The sequence below is a fragment of the Trichosporon asahii genome, assembly GCF_000293215.1.
Source record: "Trichosporon asahii var. asahii CBS 2479 unplaced genomic scaffold scaffold00075, whole genome shotgun sequence".
Lineage (NCBI taxonomy): Eukaryota > Fungi > Basidiomycota > Tremellomycetes > Trichosporonales > Trichosporonaceae > Trichosporon > Trichosporon asahii.
In genome coordinates, this window is record NW_014040850.1 from 1295121 (window position 1) to 1319377 (window position 24257).

General features: G+C 59.0%; 4 protein-coding genes across 4 annotated transcripts; 2 read left to right on the forward strand and 2 right to left on the reverse strand.

Moving 5' to 3' along the window:
* Positions 1-44: 44 nt before the first annotated feature.
* A1Q1_06018 (lincomycin-condensing protein lmbA) lies at positions 45-1904 on the reverse strand (the record flags this gene model as incomplete). The annotated part of the gene is made up of 4 exons (XM_014321227.1): positions 45-963; positions 1001-1258; positions 1331-1776; positions 1821-1904. The coding sequence occupies 4 exons, from the start codon at positions 1902-1904 to the stop codon at positions 45-47; spliced, it is 1707 nt and encodes a 568-aa protein (XP_014176702.1).
* Positions 1905-3833: 1929 nt separating this feature from the next.
* Positions 3834-5563, forward strand: A1Q1_06019 (uncharacterized protein; the record flags this gene model as incomplete). Its single annotated transcript, XM_014321228.1, has 10 exons — positions 3834-3878; positions 3940-3982; positions 4030-4139; positions 4196-4258; positions 4362-4500; positions 4767-4947; positions 5001-5035; positions 5122-5146; positions 5199-5349; positions 5408-5563. 10 exons carry the CDS (start codon positions 3834-3836, stop codon positions 5561-5563), a joined length of 948 nt encoding a protein of 315 aa, XP_014176703.1.
* A 2253-nt stretch (positions 5564-7816) lies between these two features.
* A1Q1_06020 (uncharacterized protein) lies at positions 7817-11836 on the reverse strand (the record flags this gene model as incomplete). Its single annotated transcript, XM_014321229.1, has 4 exons — positions 7817-7935; positions 8151-9153; positions 9203-10684; positions 10742-11836. 4 exons carry the CDS (start codon positions 11834-11836, stop codon positions 7817-7819), a joined length of 3699 nt encoding a protein of 1232 aa, XP_014176704.1.
* Positions 11837-16333: 4497 nt separating this feature from the next.
* A1Q1_06021 (uncharacterized protein) lies at positions 16334-23747 on the forward strand (the record flags this gene model as incomplete). Its single annotated transcript, XM_014321230.1, has 4 exons — positions 16334-16481; positions 16544-16614; positions 16690-17050; positions 17098-23747. 4 exons carry the CDS (start codon positions 16334-16336, stop codon positions 23745-23747), a joined length of 7230 nt encoding a protein of 2409 aa, XP_014176705.1.
* Between the last annotated feature and the right edge of the window lie 510 nt (positions 23748-24257).

Consider the following 24257-nt stretch of genomic DNA (forward strand, 5'->3'; position numbering starts at 1 on the left):
CAACGAAACTGCATTAAGACCCATTTCTACCAATTCGCGCGCCACTAGATCTGGCCAGCCGCACACCCGTCCGCGCGCGGGTCGCTGCCTCCGGCCCAAACAATGCGTCCCGAGGGATCAGTGACCTTGCGAATCATCTGCCCGCGGCCCAGAATGGCGCGCTTGAAGTGGTCAGCGACCTCGCAGCGGTGTCCCATCTGGCGCAGCTTCTCGACCGTTTCCGGCGCGATGCCCTCCTCGAACCAGATCTCGGCGTTGAAGTTGCCCGCGTCCTTGGCGTTCTTCGTGCCCGCGTCGGGCAGGCCCGCACTGATGCAGAAGCGGGGCGCATCCAGGGACGCCTGAGGCGAGAATCCGCGCAGAGTGTTCAGCAACACCTGCACGTGACCTTGTGGCTGCATGTAACCACCCATGACTCCGAACGACATCACGAGCTCGTCGCCTGATGTGACGAGGGCCGGTATGATGGTATGAAAGGGCTTCTTATGCGGAGCTACGCAGTTAAAATGGCCTTCTTCGAGGCGGAAACCGGCTCCACGGTTCTGCAGAGTGAAGCCGCAACCCTTCGGAATCGCTCCGGTGCCGAAACCAGCATAATTCGAGGCGATGAAGGAACACGCGTTACCTTCGCTGTCCGATGTGGTAAAGTACACAGTATCAGTGCACGCGAAGGGGTCTCCGTTGACAGGGTTTGTCGCCTTGGTCGGGTCGAAGAGCTTGGCGCGGGAGCGAAGGTACGGCTCGGAGAGAAGCTCCTCCACCGGAGTCTTGTAGTGGTCGGGATCGGCAACATAGTGCTGCGCATCGGCGAAAGCGAGGCGGAGCGCCTCAATAAGAATGTGCAGGTATTCCGGCGAGTTGTGCTCAAGCTCGAGGACCTGGAAGCCGTGCAGCTTCTCAATCTCCTCGATGATGCCGAGCGCGATGAGGGCGACGAGACCCTGGCCATTCGGGGCGTGCTCACTTACGTCAGCGCCACTCTTCTGCACCCTAGACTCACTTGAGCGTGATTCCCGGGTCCTCCTTAGTTGCGTGGAAGGTGTAGGAGATCGGGTCGGTGCGGTTAGCACGCGTGTTCTTCAGGTCTTCCTGCGTCATGACGCCGCCACCGGACTGGACGAGCTCGACGATTGCATCGGCAATACGGCCCTCGTAGAAGTGCTCCGGACCCTTGGCGACGGCCTCGAAGGTCTCGGCCAGCTCGGGGTGCACCATGATGTTGGACGGGAGGGGGGCGTGTCCGTTGGGCATCATCATTCTGTTGTCAGTGCGGGTTCTCACTTGCGTCCGCCGCGGATGCGCAAGGCTCCGCCTCGGCCTCGGCACTCACTCCTTCCAGTTCGGCGACGCATCCTTGAGCAGCTGCTCCTGGTGCTCCCAAGCGTTGGCGTTGATCTCGTGCTCGGGCACGCCCTCCTTCGCCATACGGATAGCGGGCGCAAGGATCTCAGGCATCTTGAGGCGTCCAGATCCGAATTCCTCAATTGTCTTCCACCATCCAGCCGCAGCGCCGGGGCAAGTGACCGAGTTCATGTTGTTCAGGGGGATCGTGTTGCCCGTGATGCCCTGCTTGCGGAGGTGCTCGAGGGTGAGCGCGGCAGGCGAACGGCCAGAGCCGTTGATGCCGGACACCTGCTTCGTCTTGGCGTCGTAGAAGAGACAGAAGATGTCGCCTCCGATACCGGTGCACGTCGGCTCGGTGACGTTAAGCGCTGCAGCGACCGCGACAGCAGCGTCGGCGGCGTTACCGCCCTTGTTCAGGATCTCGAGGCCGGCCTGGGCGGCTGGCGGGTTAGCGATTATATATCATGTGAGCTTACCGAGCGGCTGGGAGCACGCGACCATGCCCTTCGTCGAGAAGACGGTCGAGCGGCGCGAGGGGAAGTGCATGAAGCGCGGGTCATACGCGGGGTGATACTTGCTGTGGTCGATCATGGTTGCTGTGGGTGTTGGGGGATGAGCGGATGCACGAGAGTCGCTTATATCCAGCTGGAAGCTCTGGAGGTCCCGCGGACCCCCGCCCACATGCTCCTATGGACCAGCCCACCAGGCGATGGGCAATCACGGCTATCTACCGTCGGCAACACGCCCGGATGGCCCGGCTCAACACGGCGTGAATTGCGGCCTCCACCCGTGCCTTAACTTGAGCCCAATAGCCGCATCAGCCTGAGTGTTCCAGCCGACGTACCGACATCCCGACCGGACCGTGCAGGGTGAGCTGGGTGAGGTGGAGGTGGGGGACCCACCCAGGGCGGCCAGGAACCTCCACTTCAGTATTCGACCGAGACGACCGACGATCGCGCGATCACGAAGGGCTGGAGGCTGCGGATCAAGGCGTCTCCCGCCGGTGCGGCGGCGGCGGCGACCACCAGGAACGGACGAGCGTGTCGGCGTCCATCTCCAAAACTGATCTCCAAAACTGGTCCCAATGTCCAAAGTTGATAGTGGAGGTTGGTCCTTTCTGACTCGGGCACTGGACATCAGGCGGGCGAAATAATCTCGAAATGACCGAAACATGACCAACACCACTTCCCGGGTACGGATTACTGATGCTGGTCATGACCACTCGTGAGGATTGTGGCACAACGACTGGTCGGCGGTAGACGGCTTCGTGCATCAGATGACCATGAGTGCTTGTGCTGAACGGGGCCGTTGGAAAGAGTGTTGGAATGTTGTCAGGTGGTGGCAGAGATCAGCACGATGTCTTGGAGCACACCTCCACTTCCTTCACCACGCCTAACAACATAGGCGAGGCCTGCGCCCTCCGATCAGCATCTGATGCCGCTGAGCCGCGCTGGAAACTCACGACATGCAAAGGCAAGCGTTGGTCCTAGTTTGACGAATCGGTTCTGCCGCTCCCCCTTCATGCTTGCCCGCGCTCATGTCCAGACGTTGATCCGCGTCCTCAGAGGCCGAAGTCGCTTCGCCCTTCGCCTGACCGGAGAAGTGAGCTACGTACATTTGATACTTCAGCTGACAGACCAGATTGCCATTCCGCCCCCTTTCACCGCAACGGGTCTACCTACTGGCAACGCAACACCAGGTCCAACCTATTATGCAAAGCTAGCAATGTGAACTTCCAGCTGTGCCGCTCAGTGTGCCCGTGGCTCCTAAAGCCCGATGTGCGTAGCTGGAACTTGTCTCATCGTTAGCTAAACCCAGTCATCGTCCCACACCCGAACACTGAAGCTAATGCAGTAAGTCGTTCGTTACGGTGCAAGACGAAGACTGGCATCCAGGTCCTTTGGAACCTTGGGGTAAGCGTGGCAGCTAAGCAGCAGCGTTTGGAAGCTGATGACCAGCTAGACCATGCAGCGTTGTTGGAGGTATAAGGTATAAAACAGGCAGCTAGAACAACAACCTTTGCTGTGCAGCTAACATCCAGCCGACACCCATCACAACGGATCCAGCAGGAGAGGTTAGCAGCCGGCCATCCGGCATTGGTGAGCTCACCTACAGTTCACGAAATGCCTGGCAATGGTGATGTGCGTAGCTCAGCGATCGCGCAAAGTTATCTGAAGATCCGCTTGCCCAAGTTCTTTCAATGCCAATTTTCGGTGTGCAGCTATGGTTGCACCGCAAAAGCTGACATGCAGCTGACCCACAACTCGCTGTCTTTGCCCATGTGTGAGTCAGCTGGTGTGGAAATCCAATGAGTTGACATCCAGCGCCGACCGTTCCGCGAGTGTGAGTTATAGTCAGCTTACATTCAGCTCACTCCGGTCCCTGCTTTTTGAAGGCTGAAGTGAGCAGCTCGAATATCTCTGTGGCTTAGCTGACATCCAGTCCGTTCCTTGTCTGCCTGGAGTTCGGTAAGTAGCTGGGTCTTCCTCATGGTGTCAGCTGAAAGTCAGTCCGTCTGGAAGGTCCTTAATCTCGTGAGTGCAAGACCATGCTGAAACGCAGGCGAAGTTCAGCTGATGACAGTCGGTCACATAGACGCAACCCCTTCCAGCGGCCACTTTGCTTGAGGCACAAAGGCGTAAGCTGTTCCTACAGTGGCAGCTAAGCGACCAGCCTGCGTTACAGACCAATGCTTTGGGGTGAGCTCCTCCACTGTTGTCCGGCAGCCTACCGACCAGCCGGCGGGACGAAAAAGTACCTGGCTGGACCAAAGACTTCGAGCTGACCTACAGGCTGTAAGTGCACATTGGCGTCGATGTCGTACACAAGCTTTGCTTGCGGTTTACATCAGCTGACGACAGCGTCAAACGTCTTCAACTTGATCCGTAGACAGCATCACTGGGCGAAACTTTCCGTGAGCTTCACCGAGACTTGGTGAACTGACAGCATAGCAAGTCCGCCTTCATCAGAGCACAGGTTGCAAGGCATCAGCAACTCTGACATCGAAGGTGAGCTAGGGAAGCCGTATCAAGCTGAAGGATCAGGATGCCGCTGGAAAAAAGACCCAAAGCGCAAGTACATTGCTGGAAAGCTCGGATAGTCAGCTAGTGTCCAGTATGAGAGATGCGCGCACCGTCTCACAGAGACTACGCTGGGGTGAGCTACGTACGTCTTGTTGGAAGCTGACGCGACAGTTGACTTGCCTGACTGCACTCTCAATCCCGTGCTGCAACAAGCAGAAACTGAGATGAGAGCTGTGTCGCGGGTTGGGGTTAGCTGACCAAACAGCCTGCCTGTCCTCGAGCTGCGACGCTCCTCAGTGAGGTGCGAGACAACTTCCGGCTGCTTGGGCTTGCATGTTGATCAGGTGACTGTTAGTCGTGGGTAGCTGGCACCTGCGACATAGTGAGCTTACCTTTCAGTCTGCTACTTGGCGATCGGGGAATGCCGTAGGCAGCCGTCATTCATTGCGAGCTCACTCTCTGTGGGCGTAAACATCGATGGTGAAGCTGCCATCCACCCGGTCACTGACGCGCGAAACGTCAGTGCGGGGTTAAGAGAGGTCAAAGCTGATGACGAGCTCGAAGATGTGCGGCAAATTTTGTGGGTGCTGAGCTGCATGGAGCGTCCTCTAGCTGACACAACAGACATCGGAGACATTCTAGCGGTACAACCGGTAACGGGGAGAACCGTACGTGTCGTCTCACCGACGCAACAGCTGGCGAGGCAGCTTCGCCATCGAAGCAAAGTCAGGCTAAGCTGTCTAATCTGACTCAGCTGGGTTCGAGATTCAGAATTGTCTGTGCGTGAGGGAGGTAGGCGTTCAAAGCCGCTTCGCTTAGGCCTACATTTAGATCGGGAACGAGCGACATCCAGCCATCCAACCTTCCTGAGTTCGGCTACGCACGCGTGAGTTTTCCTACCGATCTGGAAGAACTGACGGTCAGGCTGCAGCCAAGCAAGATGCGCGAGCAACAGACTACGTTGTCTAATAGCATACTACTTGTCAGTTTTTCGCCTATCTGGTATCAACTGACAATCAGATGAGGACTACACACGCTAGGCATTGCACGGTGACGTGGGTTTGGAGGGCAAGTCGTACCATCTGACATCAGGCCTCGAACATGAAATGCATGTTGGCATCAATCGCGAAGGTACCTTCAGTTATCTCCTCAACCCACCCAAATCGCCCCCTGTCAAGTGTCGAAAATTCGAATAACTCGCCTGTGCGCCACATGAACTTTAGCAACGCTTCGACCTGGTTGCAACGTCTGAGGCCAGTACACATCCTGGGTCAACCTTCAGGCGCATCCCAGACTCAAGCACTTTAGTTCAACTGGCAAACTACCTCAGTCTGACTCCGGTGCCGCCCTCAGCGCATGAGCTTGGGAAACCTGTCCACCAACTCAAATTTCTGGGGAGTGGCGCGAGCTATCGAAACCCACTGGGCCATATCGTGCCCCTGCCAACCTCCGGCGAGACAGTGAGCTGCCCATGCGCGAACATCATCTAACTCTATCTCAGCCCTGCCTCAACTCTCATCGCGTAAGTCTTCAGAATGTCTCTTCAATCGTTGATATGGAGCCGCCTCAGCCAACTGCCGCACTGTGAGTTGCCCACAAGCGTACGTCAGCCAACTCTGTCCCAGATTGCGACCTTCCTTCAAGGGTCTGGTGAGTACTCTCCCCTATTGTCTTAATAGTTATGCTCAGAGCGCTTTAGGAGTTTAGACGCTGGCGATACATGTGGGCACCCAAGTCACTATCTCAGTGATTTGAGGATGGGTTTAGCCGGCATCCCAGGACACTTGAGTCGGCCGCCCAGCTACCGAAGCGTTCGCAGGCAGGGCGGAAGCTGATGACAGATCTCAGCCGGGTCGTGAGGTAAAAGGCAGCGAAAGATTAACTCTCCTCAGGTTGCTCTTCTCGTGGAGAAATCTCCCAGCTGAGGGTTCGCACAGCGGCAGACGGTCAAATCGTGAGTTGTTCGCAGCTTTTCCTTTATGTTACGTCAGCTGATCGCATCCTGCTGCAAGTCGGATTGATTCCCTCCGTGCGGCTGCTGGTTTCAGACGGTGAGTTTAGAGCCATACGTGAGTGGTTCCCAGCTAGGATTACCTCGGTGGCGTAAGCTGATCGCAGTCCCTTGGTCATGAGTTGTCAGTCGCCCCGGGATTGCCGTGAAGGATGGTATCCCACTTGGTACTACTCCCCATCGTGAGTGGGGCTTGCGCAGCTAAGGCATGATGAGACACCAGCTGACTGCCAGGCGTGTGTATTGTCCAGCTCTACGATCGGTTTGAATAGCTGACTCCAGCCAAACGCAGCCAACACAGTGGCAAGTCATGAGTTTCCATCATTTGAGGAGCCCGTCTCCTGTGCAGCTACCCACAGATATCGTCAGCTCACAGCAGACGTGAGTGCACATCAGCTTGTATGTTTAGGTGATGATAGCTGATCACAGCCATGGGACAGTTACCAAGTCACATCACATCGTGAGTCATTCCTCCACTAAGCTTATCTGATCAAGGAGTTCAGCTGATTCCCAGCCGTGAGTGAGCTCTACAGTAGCTACCAGGCCCGGGTTATCCAGCTAACCTCAGTTGCTTCCAGTGAGTTTTGCACAATGCGCAGGTACCATCTCCGCCTCAGCACGAGCTGCGCTACGCACAATCTGCACGTATCCTCCGTCCCAGCTCTCTTCCCCTGGACCGAAAGCTGACTCCCAGCGGTGATTAAGCTCTACAATAGCTACTAGACCCGGATAGTCCAGCTAACCCCAGTCACCTACGGTGAGTTGACAGGCATGCGCAATGGTTAGCTCCGCCTCAGGACGAGCTGTGCCACCGATAAGGGGGTGAGTATCTTTGTCCTAGCTGTTATACTGTGTTCCGCGAGCTGACTACCAGACGTGAGTAAGCACTAGCTATGAAACTGGGGTCATCAAGCTAACCTCAGTCGCTTCCGGTGAGTTGAAGCTGCACCCCATCGTTAACTCCGCCACAGGACGCGCTCCGCCACAAGCATGAGTTGAGTATTTCACGCCCCAGCTCTCTTGTTCCGTATGGTGAGCTGACACCCAGACGTGAGTGCATGTGCAGCTGCTATGACACAACGGTGCAGCTAACCCCAGCCGTTTCCAGTGAGTTTATTATGGAGCGGAATCGTTAACTCCGTCCCAGGCATATCCCCATACTGTACAGAAGCTGTGAGTACCCTCTGTCTCAGCTGCCCTATGTACTGTCAAGCTGACCCCCAGACGTGAGTGTGTCTTTAGCTTTCGTTCTGCCCCGGCTCTAGCTAACCACAGCCATTCGCGTGTGCGTCACGTACACTCCCGGCAGCTTGAGATCCTCTTCTCTTCGAGCTGACCCCAGTCGTGAGTAGACCCCAGCTTCCAGTTTCTCACGTATGAAAGCTGATTCCAGCCTCCCACAGAACGAGAGCTGTGCATGGCTCCTTTCCAACGTACATTAAGCGTGTCGCAGACTTGTTATACGGGATTTTGTGAGTCTCCCACCCAGCTTTCGCTCCATCTGCTCTTCCAGCTGACCGCCAGGCGTGAGTTTCCAGCTATCCAGCACCTCGTGAGCTAACGCCAGCTCTTATGTAGCCCCGTATGCACGTCTAGCCCAGTCCCTTGCATATCGTACAACATCTACAGATCTAACAACCCAAGACAGGCTGACACCGGAGTGCCCTCACTACGCACAGCCGTACTCACGCGCTCACGCGCTCACGCGCTCACGCACTCGCACGCTCGCTGCGCTCGCTTCGCTCGCTATCGCACACTAACCGTCCGCGCACTCCCCCCGCTGTTACCCAGCGCGCGCTTCTCCGGCGCGACACTCGCACTCCGCGTCGCAGTGCGCTCGACAATCGACGTGCCGTCTCGGAAGCGCGCCTTGAAGAGCACATTGGCGTTGGTGAACAGGCCCTCTTTCAGGGACACAACGATGAACTGGGACCCCTTGAAGCGGTTGCGGAACAGCTGGCCGATGTGCTGCGTGTGCTGGAGGTCGAGGGCGGCGTCAATCTCGTCGAGAATGTACATCGGTGCAGGCTTGAACTGGAGCAGCGACATGATGAGCGAGAGCGCGATGAGGGAGCGCTGCCCGCCCGACAGCTCTGTGAGGGACTGCTTCCACACGCTGCCAAGGCGGACCTTGACCTCGAGTCCTTCTGTCAGGTCCTGGCCCTCGGGCGGCTGTAGCTTGGCAAAGTTGCCCGGCAGCAGCTCCTTAAAGATCAGGCCAAAGTCGCCATTCACCTTCTCCCACGTCTTGAGCAGAGCGTCGCGCTTGTACCGGTCCAGCTCGGTGATGGTCGCCTCAATCTTGGCCTTGTCCTTCAGAACCGTCGCCATCATCTTTTGCAGCGCCGCCTCCTTCTTCTCGACGCTGTCAATCATGTTCATGACCTTGGTGTTGATCTTGCGGCCCATGCCCTTGTGCTGCGCCTCGAGCTCGCGGCACTGCTCACGCGCCTGCGAGAGGTTGACGCCGTGGAAGTCGTACGGCGTGCCGCGCTGACCAAAGAACTGCTTCTCCTCGAGAATCCAGGTAAACTGCTTCTCGAGGTTGTCCTTGGCCGACTCGGACGCACTGCGCTCCTTGGTGATGACGCCGAGGTCGTGCTCCAGCTTCTTCAGCGCGAGCTCGCTGTCGACAATCTCCTGCTTCTTCGCCTTGAGGTCGCGTTCGAGGTCGGCGAGCTCATTGTCAAAGGCGACGAGCACGGCACGTTCGGCACGCAGCTTGTCCTCCATTGCCTTGTAGTCGGCCTGGTGCTTGGCGACGCGGGAGTGGAGCTTTTGCAGCTCGGCCTGGCTCTTCTTCAGCGCCTCCTCGTGCCTCGACAAGCTCCTCCTTGGCCGCCTCGACGTCGCCCTCGAGCTGCTGCACTTCAAGTTCGGCCGTCTGGACCTCCTTCTGGCGGCTCTTGACGTCGGCCGTCTTCTTGCCAAGCGCCTTCTTGCGCGCGGCAATGTACGCCTTGATCTCCTTCAGCTTGGAGTCTTTATTGTTGCTAAAGTCGGCCATGTCCTGCTCGAGGCGCTTGCACTCGGCCTCGGCCTCCTTCTTCTTCGCCTTGGCGGACTCGACCACAGCCTTGAGCTCGGCGAGCGTCTTGCGGGCCGCCTCGACCTCGGCGATAATCTTGGTTGCGTTCGAACCGCTGACCTGGTACTCGAGCAGCTTGACCTCGTGCGCGCACAGGTCGAGCTGGCGCTTGTCCTTGCGCCACTGGTCGATCTGCTGCTTGGCGCTTGCGAGTTCTTGGGACGCATCAGCAAGAACCTTCTTGTACTCGGTCATCTTGCGCTCAATCGCGCGCAGCTCCTGCACTTTGACGAGGAGGCCCGAAGAGGACGGCGCGGCACCGCCCGAAAGCGTGCCGGACGGGTCGTACACGTCGCCCTGGAGGGTGACAGAGCGCACGCCAATGTTGCGGTTGAATGTGACGGCCTGCGCAGCTTCCTTGTCCTTGGCGATGAAAACGTCGCCAAAGACGTACGACATGGCAGCAGAAACCTCGTCATCATAGCCGACGAGATCCAGAGCCAGGTTGACCTTACCGGGGGCGACCTTGTTGGCGGCGGCAATCTTCTCAGCGCTCATGCGGAATGCGTTGATCTTGTTGAGGGGAATAATCGTGACGCGCTTGCGGAGCTTGCCTTGGTTCAGCAGCGCCGAGCCGACCTTTTCGTCCTCGACGACGACATTGTAGAGCTTGCCGCCGGCGCAGATCTCGAGCGCGGTCGAGGCGGCAAAGTTGGACTGGTCGAGGTCGACGAGGGTCGCGACGAGACCCTTGACCTGCGAGCGGTCAAAACCGGCGTACGGGTCCGAGTAGGAAAAGTCAATGGCAGCGAGGCGCGACTTGATGGCGTCGCGCTTCTCGCTGAGCTCCGAGACCTTTTGTCCCGCCTCGGCCTGGCGCTCCAGCAGCTCGCGCTCCTTTTCGTCGTCCCATCCAGCCGACTCGACGCGTGCCTGCAGCTTTTCAGCCTCGGCGCGCTTCGCCGCGAGCTCCTTCAGGAGACCCTCGCCTTCCTTCTCCGCCTTCTTTGCGCGGGGCTCCTCCTCCTTGATCTCGCGCTCGGCGTGGCCAATCTTGACCTTGGCCTGCTCAGCCTCCGTGCCGGCAGCGGCGAGACGAGCCTTGGCCTCGGCGAGCTGTCCCATGTAGCCACCGGCTTCCTCCTCGTTGTTCGACGAGAGACCCGTCAGCAGCGTCTGGAGCAGCTCTTCGGTCTTGGCAAGCTCGGCGGCGCCAGCGTCGTACGCCTCCTTCAGCTCAGCAAACGAGGCGGCTTCGTCCTCGGCGGACTGCCTCTTCTTTCCGAGAGCGTCCTCAGCCTGGGGTCAGTTTCCGATTCTGCAAGGACAACTTACATCCTTGATGGCCTTCTTGGCCGTCTCGACACGCTTCGTGTCCTCCGAGACGGTGCTCTCGTGCAGCTCGAGCTGAGCCTTGACCTTGACGAGCTCGCGCTCGAGCTCGTTGAAGGCGTCGGTCAGGGCCTGCATCTTGCCGCCCTTGGCCATCTCCTTGGTGCGTCTGGCCTCGATCTCCTCGCGCTCCTTCTCCATGTCCTTGCACTCCTTGCCGCCTCGCTCGACGTCCTCCTTGACGCGGTTGATCTCGGCCTTCTTCTGCGCAATGATCTCGCCGCTCTTCTCAAGTCGGTCGACAACGACCTGCCACTCGTATGCCTTGACGAGACGAGTCAGACGCTCAAGCTCGGTCGTCGCCTTCTGGTACTCGAGGTAGGAGCGCTTCTCGGCGCGCAGCTTCTCGAGTTTCGGATCGATCTCCTCGCGGAGCAAACTTTCGATTTCTTCGACCTTCTTGTCCTTCTTCGCCATCGTCTTGACGGCCTTCTCCTTGCGCTCCTCAAACATGCGCGTTCCGGCGGCTTCCTCGACCATGCCGAGAATCTCGGCCGGCTTCATGTTGAGCACCTTGGTGATCTTGCCCTGCATGATGAGGAAGTTGGGGTTATTGATGTTGAGCTGGACCGACTGGAAGAGGTTCTGGATCGTCTGCAGCGTGCTCTTGTGTCCGTTCAGGAGGTACTTGGACACGTTTCCGACGGCAATCTGGCGCGTAACCGTAATCTGGGGCGTGTTCTCGAATCCGACGGGCGACTTGGAGCGGTCCTGGTTGTTGAACACGATCGTGACCGAGGCCTTGGTGACGCCCGCCTGGCCACGCTTGTAGATGAGGTCCATCAGGTTGTTCGCCCGCACCGACTGCATGTTCGTGATACCGAGCACGAAACAGATCGCATCGAGAATGTTCGACTTGCCGGATCCGTTCAGACCCGTAATGGCGTTGAACGACTCATCGAAGCCTGTCGTTAGCACAAACAAGGGGTGTCTGGTGCACCTGAAATCGTCGTTCGCACGGGGTACGACTTGAAGCCTGCTGTCAGCTTCACCAGAACAAGCTAGCTTACCGTCGAGGATGAGCTCCTCGATCCTCATCGTGTCGTGTCGCTTGCTTGTGGTTAGTGGACGTTCCGAGGATTCAGCACAAACAAACCCGGCCCTGGTGATGTCAACAAAACAGGCGCGGTGTTGTTGTGGTCTTCCCCGTGATATGTTTGGTTCCGTTAAGCCACGTGGGAAGTTTTCCCACGTCAGCACTCTTAAGCTGCGAGCTAGCGTATTCAGTACGATATGCATACGCGATAAGGTTTCGAGCCAGAGGCAACGTTTCTGTGCATTCGGCGTGCTTCCTCGCCTTCCCGCGAGGAACAGGTACAGCGAGCGGCGGGGTCCAGCGCTGTGCGCTAAGCGGTGTGCGGTGTTCACCGCAGAATCTACTTGCTATCCAGCGGCCAGCGGTGCAAGATGACAATTTGGCATCGCATTCCAGATCGCGATCTCCGTTGCAGTGACAAGCGGGGTGGACATTCCGGCCGGAGGACGTTCGGGTTCCTCGCTACGCGCATGCCGGAGAGCGGCTTGTCTCGGTGGTGCGTTTCGGATCTGACGCAGAGAGGTCGCGATCTCGATTGCAGATCCATTCCATCTCCGCCTTGTACCCGCTGGCCACTGCAGTGTGCGCCATGCTCGGTGCTCAGCCAGGCGGTGCCACCGACACAGCAGCATCCCCAGCGGACAGCAGTGTGCCATTGAGAGCGTCGGCGCCATCTTTGCAATGGTTCTTCTCCGTGACTGCGCTCGCCACAGAGGAAGACGACAATTACAAGGGACGGCCACGAGTGAAGCGGCGGTGACGACCAGACATGCCACTCGGAGATTCGACGATAGACCAACGGGCATACACCTGCTCACTACCACCTGCGCAGCGCCAAACGCCGAGCAAGCGACGCGTGCTGCATCGCTATCAGGTGTGACGCTCGGGCCGTGGCGCCACTCAGGGGTGGCGGGGCAGGCAGCTCAGCTGGCGTAGCTGGCGCAGACGGCGAGGAGTGGGCGTGGGCAGCTGGTAGAAATGTCCGTGCGATGCGAGGTCTGCATGCTCGCGCTGAGTTCCGCTGGAGCGGAGCGACATGCAGAGCCAAGGACGACGGAGAAACCTTTGACTACGAGAGAGCTCCGCCCTCCTCCGCCAAGACGAGCGGGGACCGACGCCGGTCCCGTCACCGCTTCATCGACGACCGCACTGACTCCGAGTAGCTGCCACGTGCACTCAACCGGTATGCATACGAGCGCCATTAAGGAGCGTGCACGCCGCAGCGGGCAGGAAGCAGTGCAGCTGCCTGGGCATGCCTGGATATAGGTATGCGGCGCTGTTGGCACCGCTCTGCACGTCCTGTATGTCTTTACCCAGGGAGCAACCCGAGCGAGCGCGAGCGAGCGAGTCGCAGAGAGTGCATTACCCAGCAGCGTTGCACGGATCCCCCCTCCCTGTGCTATTCGCATGATTATTCTGGGCGCTCGTCTTCCCTCTAGGGACACAAGTGCACACCTGAGGGAACAGGGGCAGGGGAAGTCTGCGAAGGGGCGCACTTTGCCGCCGGGCCTTCTCCCCTCTCCTGGACGCCTGGAGGTTTGGGCCCTGGCGCGGCCATTTACGGTCCCTTGTCCTCCGCTTTCACTGCTCACACACGCAGCACACGGCGAGCAGCGAGCAACCGCCGAGTGACACGCCGATGGCAGAGTGACGCGAGCAACACACCCTGCCTCTCGCCGCGTCAGTAAGCACACTTGGGAACACTGGAATTGATAGGGCAAACAGGTGCGAGTCCGCCTAGCCGCCGCCTCTGACGCGTCTGATGTGCAGTGCATTCAACGCCATTCCCGCTCCTGCATATCGTGAAGACTAATGTCAGTCAGATGCGAGCAAGCGTGTCATGTAACGAGTAATGGTGTCGTGTCAGACCCAGTAAACGCTGGCGGGAACAGAGTGGCCAGAGCAAGGGGCTCTTGAAACTCACGGGACAACCGGCACCGATCGGGCACGGTGCGTGCCTCACTCTACTCTATGCCGTGCGTAAGTGTGTATGCATGCTGGAACTGCTGTGCGGACTGCTGGCATGCACAGGCTGTGCGGCAGCCTTAACAGCCTCAGTAATTGACAAGCGACAGACTTGACGTTAGGCGCTGCCGGCGCCTAAGTAGGTTTGCACTGCTGAGAACCTTCCGACGCTTCTTCAGCTTCCACCGTACATCCAGTGGCACTCATCGTTTGCGCCAAGCCGCCGCCTGGCCGCCTCCGATGAATTGCAGCGAAGAGCGAGCGCGCGCGCGCACTCTACACTCCGCCCCGCCTGCACCCAACTGTCAACAGCTTGTGACTGGCATGACTGGCTTAGCTGCGGGTGGCGGCAAGCTGTTCGCGTGCTCAGCGCTGTTTGGATAACCCGACACACGCGTGTGACTTGTAAAGGATGGGATCAGCAAGTGTGGGATCTTGGAGGGGCGCGCACTATCGCACTGTGCACAGCAAAAAACGACGCGTTGCGTTTCTGCGCCCCTGAGGGGTGTGTTCTTTTCTTGATCTTTCCTTTGCTCCCATGCTCCCAACCAGCCCTGTAGCCCAGCTGATACGACGCACTATCGACTGCGCATGACTGACATTACTTAGGTAGCACACCAGACAGGACGAACAGCTGCCGATAAGTCACTTGTGATAAGAGCTGGAATCCGGAGCACGGACTGGAACGCCGCCGCAATCCGCAGGCACTCCAGACCAGCCAGGCCAGCCAGACCCCGCCTGCACCAGCTGGACTACAGCTGGTGGCTGTCTCGGACTAGCGTCGTTTTGGGCATTGTTTGTATGTTTACTGCTTTCCCACACGCCGCCGCCATTGCATGAGAAACCGCTGCGATCAGAATGTGTCCCAAACAACTCTCAGCATACAAACAACGCAACCTGCAGGCTGACAACTGAAAGGCAGCAGCGTGTGGTTCGTTTCATTGATGGTGGACGGTCTGAAATTTATGGTGGCTTGGGACAAAGTCAAGGACAAGTGTCGCTGTCGAAATGACACGGACCCTGAGGGAGCCTGAATCGCGAGGATCTGAACCCTGGATGCCTTGCCCCTGCAGCGCATTTTTTGGCGTCTCAGCACCCCCTCCCCTGCTGGCTAAGCTGGCTCCCTGCTGCTTGGCTGTGGCTTGGCTGCAAACTAAGGCTGCCATGTCCTTCCTACATCCTGGGTTCTCTGCTGGGTGCCTGGGATTCTATCTCGAGCCAGCTAGCCAGAGAGCTAGAGCACAGCTGGCACAGAGGCAAGATGCGATGCGCTGTCGGCGATGGTTGGTACAGTATGGCACACACGGCATACGGTCAGGCCCAGCCGTGAGACCGGTTGCCCGGTTGCCTGCTCGCTCTCAGACGGTGCTCACACCAGCACACCAGCGATAATCCCTTAAACTTAACAAGCAGCCGTGTCGTCCCTGGGCCGCTGCCGGGTCTCGGGTCTGATGCCTGTCAGGTCGAGCAACACCCGCACGCACGCCTCCGGACCCTTAAGACCCTTTGGCCGTAATCCTGCGTGCAGAACGTCCCTCGAGTCCTGAGAGCCCCCAGCCAGGCCAGCCAAGGCCTTCTCGCCGTCCCTCGCCCTCGGACCTCAGCCTTCAACCAATCTTCAACCTGGGCTAAGCACCTAAGCAATCTGCTGCTGCCTGTTACCAGACACTCACTCCTGTAGTACTCCTGGGCATATCCTGGGCCAAGTCCTGGGTAATCCTGGGCCTCACTTTGCTCGCCGTACACCGAATAGCCACCACCCAGCACCCAGCGTTCCACCACCACCGCAACCCCACCGCCGTCCGCCAGGTCTCATATCTTTCCGAGTGTCTCTCTCTATACCTCGTCTCCATCTCGCTCACCTCAGCCTCCTCCTTCCTCCCGACCACCCCGACCCCACTCACCCATCACAGAGGCGCAACGTCTCCTTCATCCTCCGACCCCTCATCCCCGACACGACTGGCTCGGCTCTGCAAGCACGCACGCACGCTCAGCGAAAAAGTGTGCTCAACCCCTCCACTCTTGATCTAAATGTGCTGATCAGTCTGAGAAGAGATCCGCACCCCCGCCTCGTCTCTTGACGCTCACACACACACCTTCTCCCAACACAGCTCCCCTTACCCTTCTACCCACTCACACACCCTTTGACCTCTCTTGTCGACCACTGTCTCTCCTTTAACCATCCCCATCATCTTTCGACGAACGACGCGACGACCCTGATTACTTTGCTCGTGACTGGTTCCCGACGCTCCCGACACGACCACCACCAGCTGCACATCGCACCAGCTCAATCCCACCGTTACGACGCGCACAACATTTTTCTTGCTCATTGTACATTACCGCACGCATTCATCACCACCAACGCCGGTGCAAGTCTCGGTCACGCGTCCTGAACATTCCTGAGGATCCAGCAGCCGGATCACAGGAGCTCGCACCCCCCCTCCACGCCACGCCTAGCGCTATCGCAACCCCATCGCCTCCTCCACCTCGCATCAGCTGCTGAACGTCGTCGAGCCCAAGACGCAAGCTTGATCATGCGCAGAGGGTCTAGTACCCGCGAGTTTGCGCCGGGGCGATGGCTCCCGCATCTGCTCACCATCGGGCTGCTGGCCCTGGTAGCCGGTGTGAGGGCGCACGTCTACAACGAGACGCTAGACCCCTGGAACCTCAACAAAAATCAAGGTGTGTAAGATCAGTCGGCGGCGGTGGGACAGGCGGTGTGCAGAGAAACTGACGCAGCACAGATGCGACGGACTGCATCGACTACACGACGCATAAGCGACAAAACTACACACCATCACCCGAGAACTGGAGAGTGAGTGTGGCCCGGGCCCTCGACAGACATAGCGAGGGCGGCGTTTGTTTGCGGGAAATAGGCTGACAGTTCCAGGCGCTCCCGACGTACACCATGCTCGCGGACAAGTGGATCGACGGAGATCCGACGAACAACGACTTCTTCGGTCTCATCTACGAGTATGACTGGCGCGAGACGCAGCTCCGATCAGGAGGCGACGTCGCGGGTCTGCGCGACCCCCGTGGTCTCGACTACATCCAGAGCATGGGCTACCGGTCTATCTATATTGCTGGTACGCCGTTCGTGAACATGCCGTGGCAGGCCGACGGATATTCGGCCATCGACTTTGGTCTCCTCGACCCGCATTTCGGAACGATGGAGGAATGGGCCGCCTGGATCGATGAGGTGCATGCCCGCGGGATGTATGTCATCTTTGACTTTACCGTCGGTACCATGGGTGACCTGATCGGTTTCAAGGGGTGAGTGCTTAGGCTTGAGGGTTAGCTGACAGCAGACATCTCAACTCGTCCACGCCGTTCAACACGAACGAGTACGAAGTGCAGTGGAAGCTGCCGGACTATGGACCGTGGGGTATCAACAAGTACCCCGACTTCAACTTTACCAACGACTACAACGAGTCATGCCAGTACCCCACGTTCTGGGACGAGTCGGGTGTCATTCTGGACATGGGCATGGAAGGCTGCTACGCCAGTACGTTTGACCACTACGGAGACGTCGAGGCGTTCGGTGTCTTCCCCGACTGGATGCGTCAGCTCGCCAAGTTCGCCTCGGTGCAGGACCGTCTGCGCGAATGGCGCCCCGACGTGATGGACCGCCTCACCGTGTTCTCGTGCATGTGTATCGAGGCGCTCGACATTGACGGTATCCGTATCGACAAGGCCATCCAGGTCACGGTCGACGGTCTCGCCAAGTGGTCGCACGCTACCCGCGAGTGCGCCGACAAGCTGGGCAAGAAGAACTTCTTCATTCCGGGAGAAATCACGGGTGGAGACACGTTCGGTTCCATCTACATTGGCCGTGGACGTACCCCGCAGATGCGCACGACGACCGAGGAGTCGCTCAACCTCACCCACGATGACATGTCCAAGTTTATCCGCGACCGCTACGACGCCCCCGTCGACGCCGCGGCGTTCCACTACTCGCTCTACCGTGCGATTCTTCGTTGGCTCGGCATGGACGGAATGCTGTCTGCCGGTTTCGATCTCGAGGTCAACTTTGTGAACATGTGGAACACCATGCTCATCAACAACGACTTCCTCAACCAGATGACTGGCGACTTTGACCCGCGTCACATGTGGGGTGTCACCAACCAGGACGTGTTCCGTTGGCCAATGATGGCCCAGGGTGTCGAGCGTCAGCTCGTCGGTTCCTTTGTCACGCATCTCCTGATGCCCGGCATGCCCAAGGCGTGGTACGGCGAGGAGCAGGAGTTTTACATTCTCGACAGCAGTGCCTCGAACTATCTGTATGCCCGTCAGGCCATGGTCGCTACTGGCGCCTGGAAGCGACACGGGTGCTACCGTCTTGGTGCTGATCAGTATTTCAACCTGCCCTACGACCGCGCGCTCATGGGATGTCTCGACGACAAGGTCGCCCTCGACCACTTTGACCCGACGGCGCCCATCCGTCGCACGTTCCGAAACATGAACTACATCCGTCGCATGTTCCCCGGTGTCCAAGACGGTTTCATGCTGTCCCGCCTCAGCAACCACACCGAGATGGTCCAGTACCCCGGATCGGGCGATGTCCAGACCGAAACCGGCATGTGGTCGTCTGTCCGTGGGCCCTCGCCGAAGCAGATGGGTTCCGGCGGTATCTGGAACAGCGACGGTGACCTGACCCAGAACGTCTGGTTAATCTACACCAACCTCAACGTCTCCAAGACATGGGAGGTGAACTGCCGCGACAACCCCATCGTCGGTCCTTACAACTCTGGAACCACTGTCAAGAACCTGCTCTACCCCTATGACGAGAAGACGCTCGAGGACGTCAACACCAACGAGGCTAACCGTGGCTGTATCTCGAAGCTCGAGCTCGAGCCTTTCGACTTCAAGGCCTACGTTCCCGTCTCGCGTTGGATCAACATGCTCCCGTCCATTTCCGGCTTCAAGCCCGGCCACGATGCCCGCGTCCTCAAGAACGGCGACACGGTTGACATTGAGATCGAGTGGGACCAGGAGATGGACTGCGACAGCGTCAACCAGGCGCTGTCGGACCCCGAGGCCCTCAAGTCTACCGTCCAGCCGGGCGGTGCCGCGCCCAAGCTGGTTCCCTCGGGACAGTACAGCGGCTGTCAGACGATTCAGAACCCCGAGGCGCACGAGTTTGTCGGTGCTGCTCCTTCGCGTTGGAAGTGGACTGGCCAGATCCAGAACGCCGCCGAGGGCATGTACCACCTCAGGATCAAGCCCGTTTCCGCCCAGGGTGGCAACCGCACGACCGAGGTTACCGACCACCTGCTCTTCCGTGTTGGTAGCGAGCAGAACTCGTTCGTTTTCCCCGACGAGGACTATGACAACTCGATCTTTGAGGTCTCGGGCGGATCGTACACCCTCAAGCACAAGGCTTGGGGTGCCGACAAGTTCCGCTATTCGGCCGACTTTGGCAAGAACTGGACGCCTTGGACCGACATGGAGGAGACGACCCAGCTGAACGCGACGGCTTTCAAGGACCAGTGGTGGAAGGGCGACCATCTCATGGTGCACTACTACTCGGCCCTCGGAGGAACGGCGGCCCAGGTTGTTCACGCGGATGCCAACTATGACGGCCCGCAGCGTCGCTGGCCGCAGATGCTGCTCCGCGGAAAGTTCAACGGATGGGGCTACGACCTCGGCATGAACGCGCACCTGAAGCAACAGGACAATGGCGACTGGAAGATCCCCGTCGGCTCCGCCTGGCCGTCACAGTTCCAGCTGAACATCTGGGCCTTTGACGACTACTTTTACGGAGACGCCGACGGAGACGGGGTCATCGACCGCCTTCCTCCCAACTCGCTGACGCCCAACTTCCTCAACATTTCGGCTCCTCCTCGTCCTCACCTGTCGTGGGAGATCCACGTCAACGACAAGACGGGCAAGTGGTCGCTCACCCCGCTCGGCCACGAGAGCTCGTCGATCATCGTCTTTGCGCTCCTCCTCGTCATCCCCGTTCTCACTGCTTTGGCTGCCGCCGCCATTTTCCGCTACTCCTTCTACCAGATCAAGATCAACAAGTGGGGTCAGAAGCCCGTCAAGGAATCGAGCTACTTCCCCATTGTTGGAGGAGCCGCGCACCACGACAAGAAGGATGGCGCCATGTCCGAGAAGCACGGCGCCGGTGCGGTCGTCCACCACCACGAGAAGCTCAAGCCCCTCGATCACCCGATTGGATGGCCCGAGGTTCCCTCCAAGCGCCGCAAGGTTCTTATTGCGACGCTCGAGTATGAGATTTTCGACTGGCAGCTCAAGGTCAAGATTGGTGGTCTCGGTGTCATGTCCGGTCTCATGGGCAAGGCGATGACGGATGTTGACCTGATCTGGATCATTCCCAAGGTGCAGGACCTCGACTACCCCATGGGCGAGTACGCCGAGCCCATCGAGGTCACCATCTTTGGCGAGCCGTACCTGATCGAGGTTGAGACGCACCAGCTCGACAACATCACGTACATTATTCTCGACTCGCCCGTGTTCCGTGCCCAGACCAAGTCTGATCCCTACCCTCAGCGTATGGACGACCTCAGCTCTGCCATCTTCTACTCGACCTGGAACCAGGCCATTGCCGAGACGATCCGCCGCTTCCCGGACATTGACATCTACCACATCAACGACTACCATGGTGCCCTCGCTCCCCTCTACCTGCTTCCCCAGATCATGCCCGTCTGTCTCTCGCTGCACAATGCCGAGTTCCAGGGTCTCTGGCCGCTGCGCACGAAGGAGGAGATGAAGGAGGTGTGCGCGGCGTTCAACATTTCCAAGGACGTGTGCTCCAAGTACGTCCAGTTTGGCAACACGTTCAACCTCCTGCACGCCGCCGCCTCGTTCATCTCGCACCACCAAAAGTCGGTTGGTGTCGCCGGTGTGTCTGACAAGTACGGAAAGCGTTCGTGGGCTCGTTATCCCGCGCTCTGGACTCTGCGTAACATTGACTCGCTCCCGAACCCCGACCCTACGGATATTGCTGCCCTCGACGACAAGCAGGTCGACGTCGACAAGATCCAGATCGACGCCGACGCCGAGGCCAAGCGTCCCGAGCTCAAGCGCCAGGCGCAGGAGTGGGCTGGTATCAGGCAGGACCCCAACGCCGACCTGTTCGTGTTCGTCGGTCGTTGGTCCAAGCAGAAGGGTGTCGACCTCATCGCCGACGTCATGCCTTCCCTGCTCGAGAAGAAGCCCAAGATCCAGCTCATCTGTGTCGGTCCCGTCATTGATCTCTACGGTCGTTTCGCCGCCGAGAAGCTCGCCCGTCTCATGGAGATGTACCCCGACCGCGTCTACTCCAAGCCCGAGTTCACTGCCCTGCCGCCGTATCTGTTCTCCGGTGCCGACTTTGCCCTGATCCCGTCGCGTGACGAGCCGTTCGGTCTCGTTGCTGTCGAGTTCGGTCGTAAGGGTGCCCTCGGTGTCGGTTCGCGTCTCGGTGGTCTCGGTCTCATGCCCGGCTGGTGGTTCCCTGTCGAGTCTCCGGCTGCTCAGCACATGCTGTCCCAGCTTACGAAGACGATCAAGCTCGCGCTCAAGTCGACCCAGGAGGAGCGTGCGATTCTGCGTGCCCGTTCCGCCGTTCAGCGTTTCCCCGTCGTCGAGTGGCGTCAGCGTCTCGAAGACTTCCAGCGCCGATCGATCCAGACGTCCCGTTCGCTTGCCGGAGAGCACGCGTGGAACTTTAACGGCCCTTCGCCCGACGGACCCAGCTTTGCGCCGCCCCCTGGCGACCCCGCCGCCTCGCTTGCTGCTCTCACCGCTCGCTCTGGAACGCCCGACTCGGCCATGTCCCAGGACTACCCCGGTTCCAACTTACCACCTGGCGCTGCCAGCCCCGGCTCTGGCCTCCTCGCTCACGACTACCACCGTCGCTTCGAGTCGCCCAACAGGGATTCGGGAGACTCGTACTTTGACGATGGTGCTGACGACGTGTCGAGCCGCGGCCGGCCCAAGTTCTTCTCTGGCATGGATGATGACCAGTCGATCATGTCGTCGGACCCGGGAGACACGACCACGGTCCACACTGGCGCCTTCGCCGACGGCGGCGGTGGCTCGAGCCACGCCTACGACAACTTCCTGGCTGCCGCTAACAGGCAGTTCGCCAAGAACCAGGGCAACAAGAGCGTCCCCGACCCGTTCATGGAGCGTCGCCAGAGCTCGATGAGCATGAACTCGGAGTTTGCTCCCAGCCGGCCGTTCTCGATCAACTCGCGTGTTTCATCCTTCGACTCGATCTCTAGCATTGTCGACGAGAAGGGTGCTTCGTCCTCCATCAACAAGGCCATGGAGTCGTTCACAGACGCCGACGGCGAGGTCTCGCAGGCGTTCGTCCAGAAGCTGCAGAACCTGTCGTCGGCCAACTCGAAGGGCGACCTGTGTATCGAAAAGTTCCTGATCAAGTCGGAGAAGCAGTTCTTCAGCGAGATGAAGCGCGAGAAGCTGACTGCCGCGTCGGTCCGTTCCCGCGACTCGTTCCGCGAGTCCATGTTCCACTCGTCGCACTCGGGGGCCCCGCCTGCCGTCGACGGCTTCCGCCCCGAATCGCCCGTCTACAACTCGATGTCGGGCCACAGCGGCGAGGCGTACTCGTGGGAGAACCCGGGAACATTCGGCGCCGAGGAGGATAACGAAAAGCCCATGACGCGCTTACAGGTGCTGATGGACCACTCGATCTGGGGATGGCCGCTGTACGCGATTGTCCTGTCGCTCGGCCAGCTGCTCAGCGCTACGTCGTTCCAGCTCTCGCTCCTCGGCGGGTCAAACACGCAGACGGCCGTCGACATGTACATCATCTGTGCCATCTTCGTCGTCGCCACGGTCTTCTGGTACACGCTGTTCCGCATGCGCCCCTCGGTCTATGTCCTCTCGCTCCCCTGGGTCCTGTTCGCTATCGCCTTCTTCCTCGTCGGCTTCCCGTCGCTGCACGGCCCGTTCATCCCGCCTCAGCAGTGGCTTACCAAGGTCGCGACGTGGTTCTACGCGATGGCTTCTGCCGCCGGTTTCCTCTTCTTCGGCCTCAACTTTGGTGAAGAGGCTGGAGCCGCGACCGAGGTCTGGATCATGCGTGCGTGTGTGGTGCAGGGTCTGCAGCAGATCTGGGTGTCGGCGCTCTGGTACTGGGGCTACACGCTCAGCGGCACCGACCCGGACAAGTACATTCCGTCTGTTGCGATCATCTGCGTCGTCTGGCCGCTTGCCGCCGTCTCGCTCCTGTTCGCCGTGCTCATGTACTGGGGTCTGCCCGAGTACTACCACCAGATCCCGCCTTACGTGCCCAACTTTTTCAAGACGCTCGTCCGCCGCAAGCTCGTCATCTGGTTCCTCATCTCGGAGATTCTGCGCAACTACTGGCTCTCGACGGTGTACGGCCGCAACTGGCAGTTCCTGTGGCAGGCGGCCGATGTGCCCAAGTGGTCGATTGTGATCATGATCATCATCTTCTTCATCGGCATCTGGGGCCTGCTCCTCGGCATCCTCATCAAGTACTCGAAGGTGCACGCGTGGCTCCTGCCCGTGTTCGCCGTCGGTCTCGGCTGTCCGCGCTGGTGCCAGATGTTCTGGGGTGTCTCCGGTCTCGGCCTCTACGTCTCGTGGGGCGGCGGCGCGGGTCCCTACATCGGCACGTGTACGTGGCTCTGGCTCGGTGTCCTGGACGCGATCCAGGGTGTTGGTCTCGGCATGATTCTGCTGCAGACGCTCTCGCGTCTGCACGTGTGTGCGACGCTGGCCGCGGCGCAGTTTATCGGCTCGATCGTTGTCATGATTGCCCGCGCCACGGCCCCGGACAAGACGGGGCCCGGAAACGTCTTCCCCAACCCGGCACTGTACAACCCGGAGACGGGGGAGAACAACCCCGTCGCGCACTACGAGTTCTGGATTTGTCTCATCTGCCAGATGGTCATTCCGTTCGGCTACTTCTTCTTCTTCCGCAAGGAGCAGCTCACCAAGCCGTAATCCAACCGGCTCTGTACATACAACCCCCCCCTTTGAGGTCTTCGTGTTCCGCGGAGCACGAGATCTCACCCACCAACCCACGACCCGAGCGCGGGTCGGGTTCCCCAAGCAACACAGCAAGCAACAAGCAACGCAAGCATTATATATATACAACAACCCCCCAAGCTCACCGTTAGATAGTTTTTGGAAAACTCTGATATATCCACCCCCCATACCAACACCAACTGGACCCTTTCTCTTTCTTCAGCATGGACGCTTAACTCTGTCTCTGTCATGCATCGTATAGTATCACTTCAGCGAGCACCGGAGGTGCGAGGATGCGAGGGTGCAGAGGTGCAGCGCCTTTTCGAGCTCAAGCATCGGTCAGAGGGTCGAGTGAGAGACATAGGGAAGTCAGTGTGCGCGACATCTGCGCCGAGCTATACTGTGGAAACACAGGTCACAGTGATACATGTTGCGCCTTATCTGTCCGCTACATCGACTCGGCTTCGTACCACCCCGCCCACGACA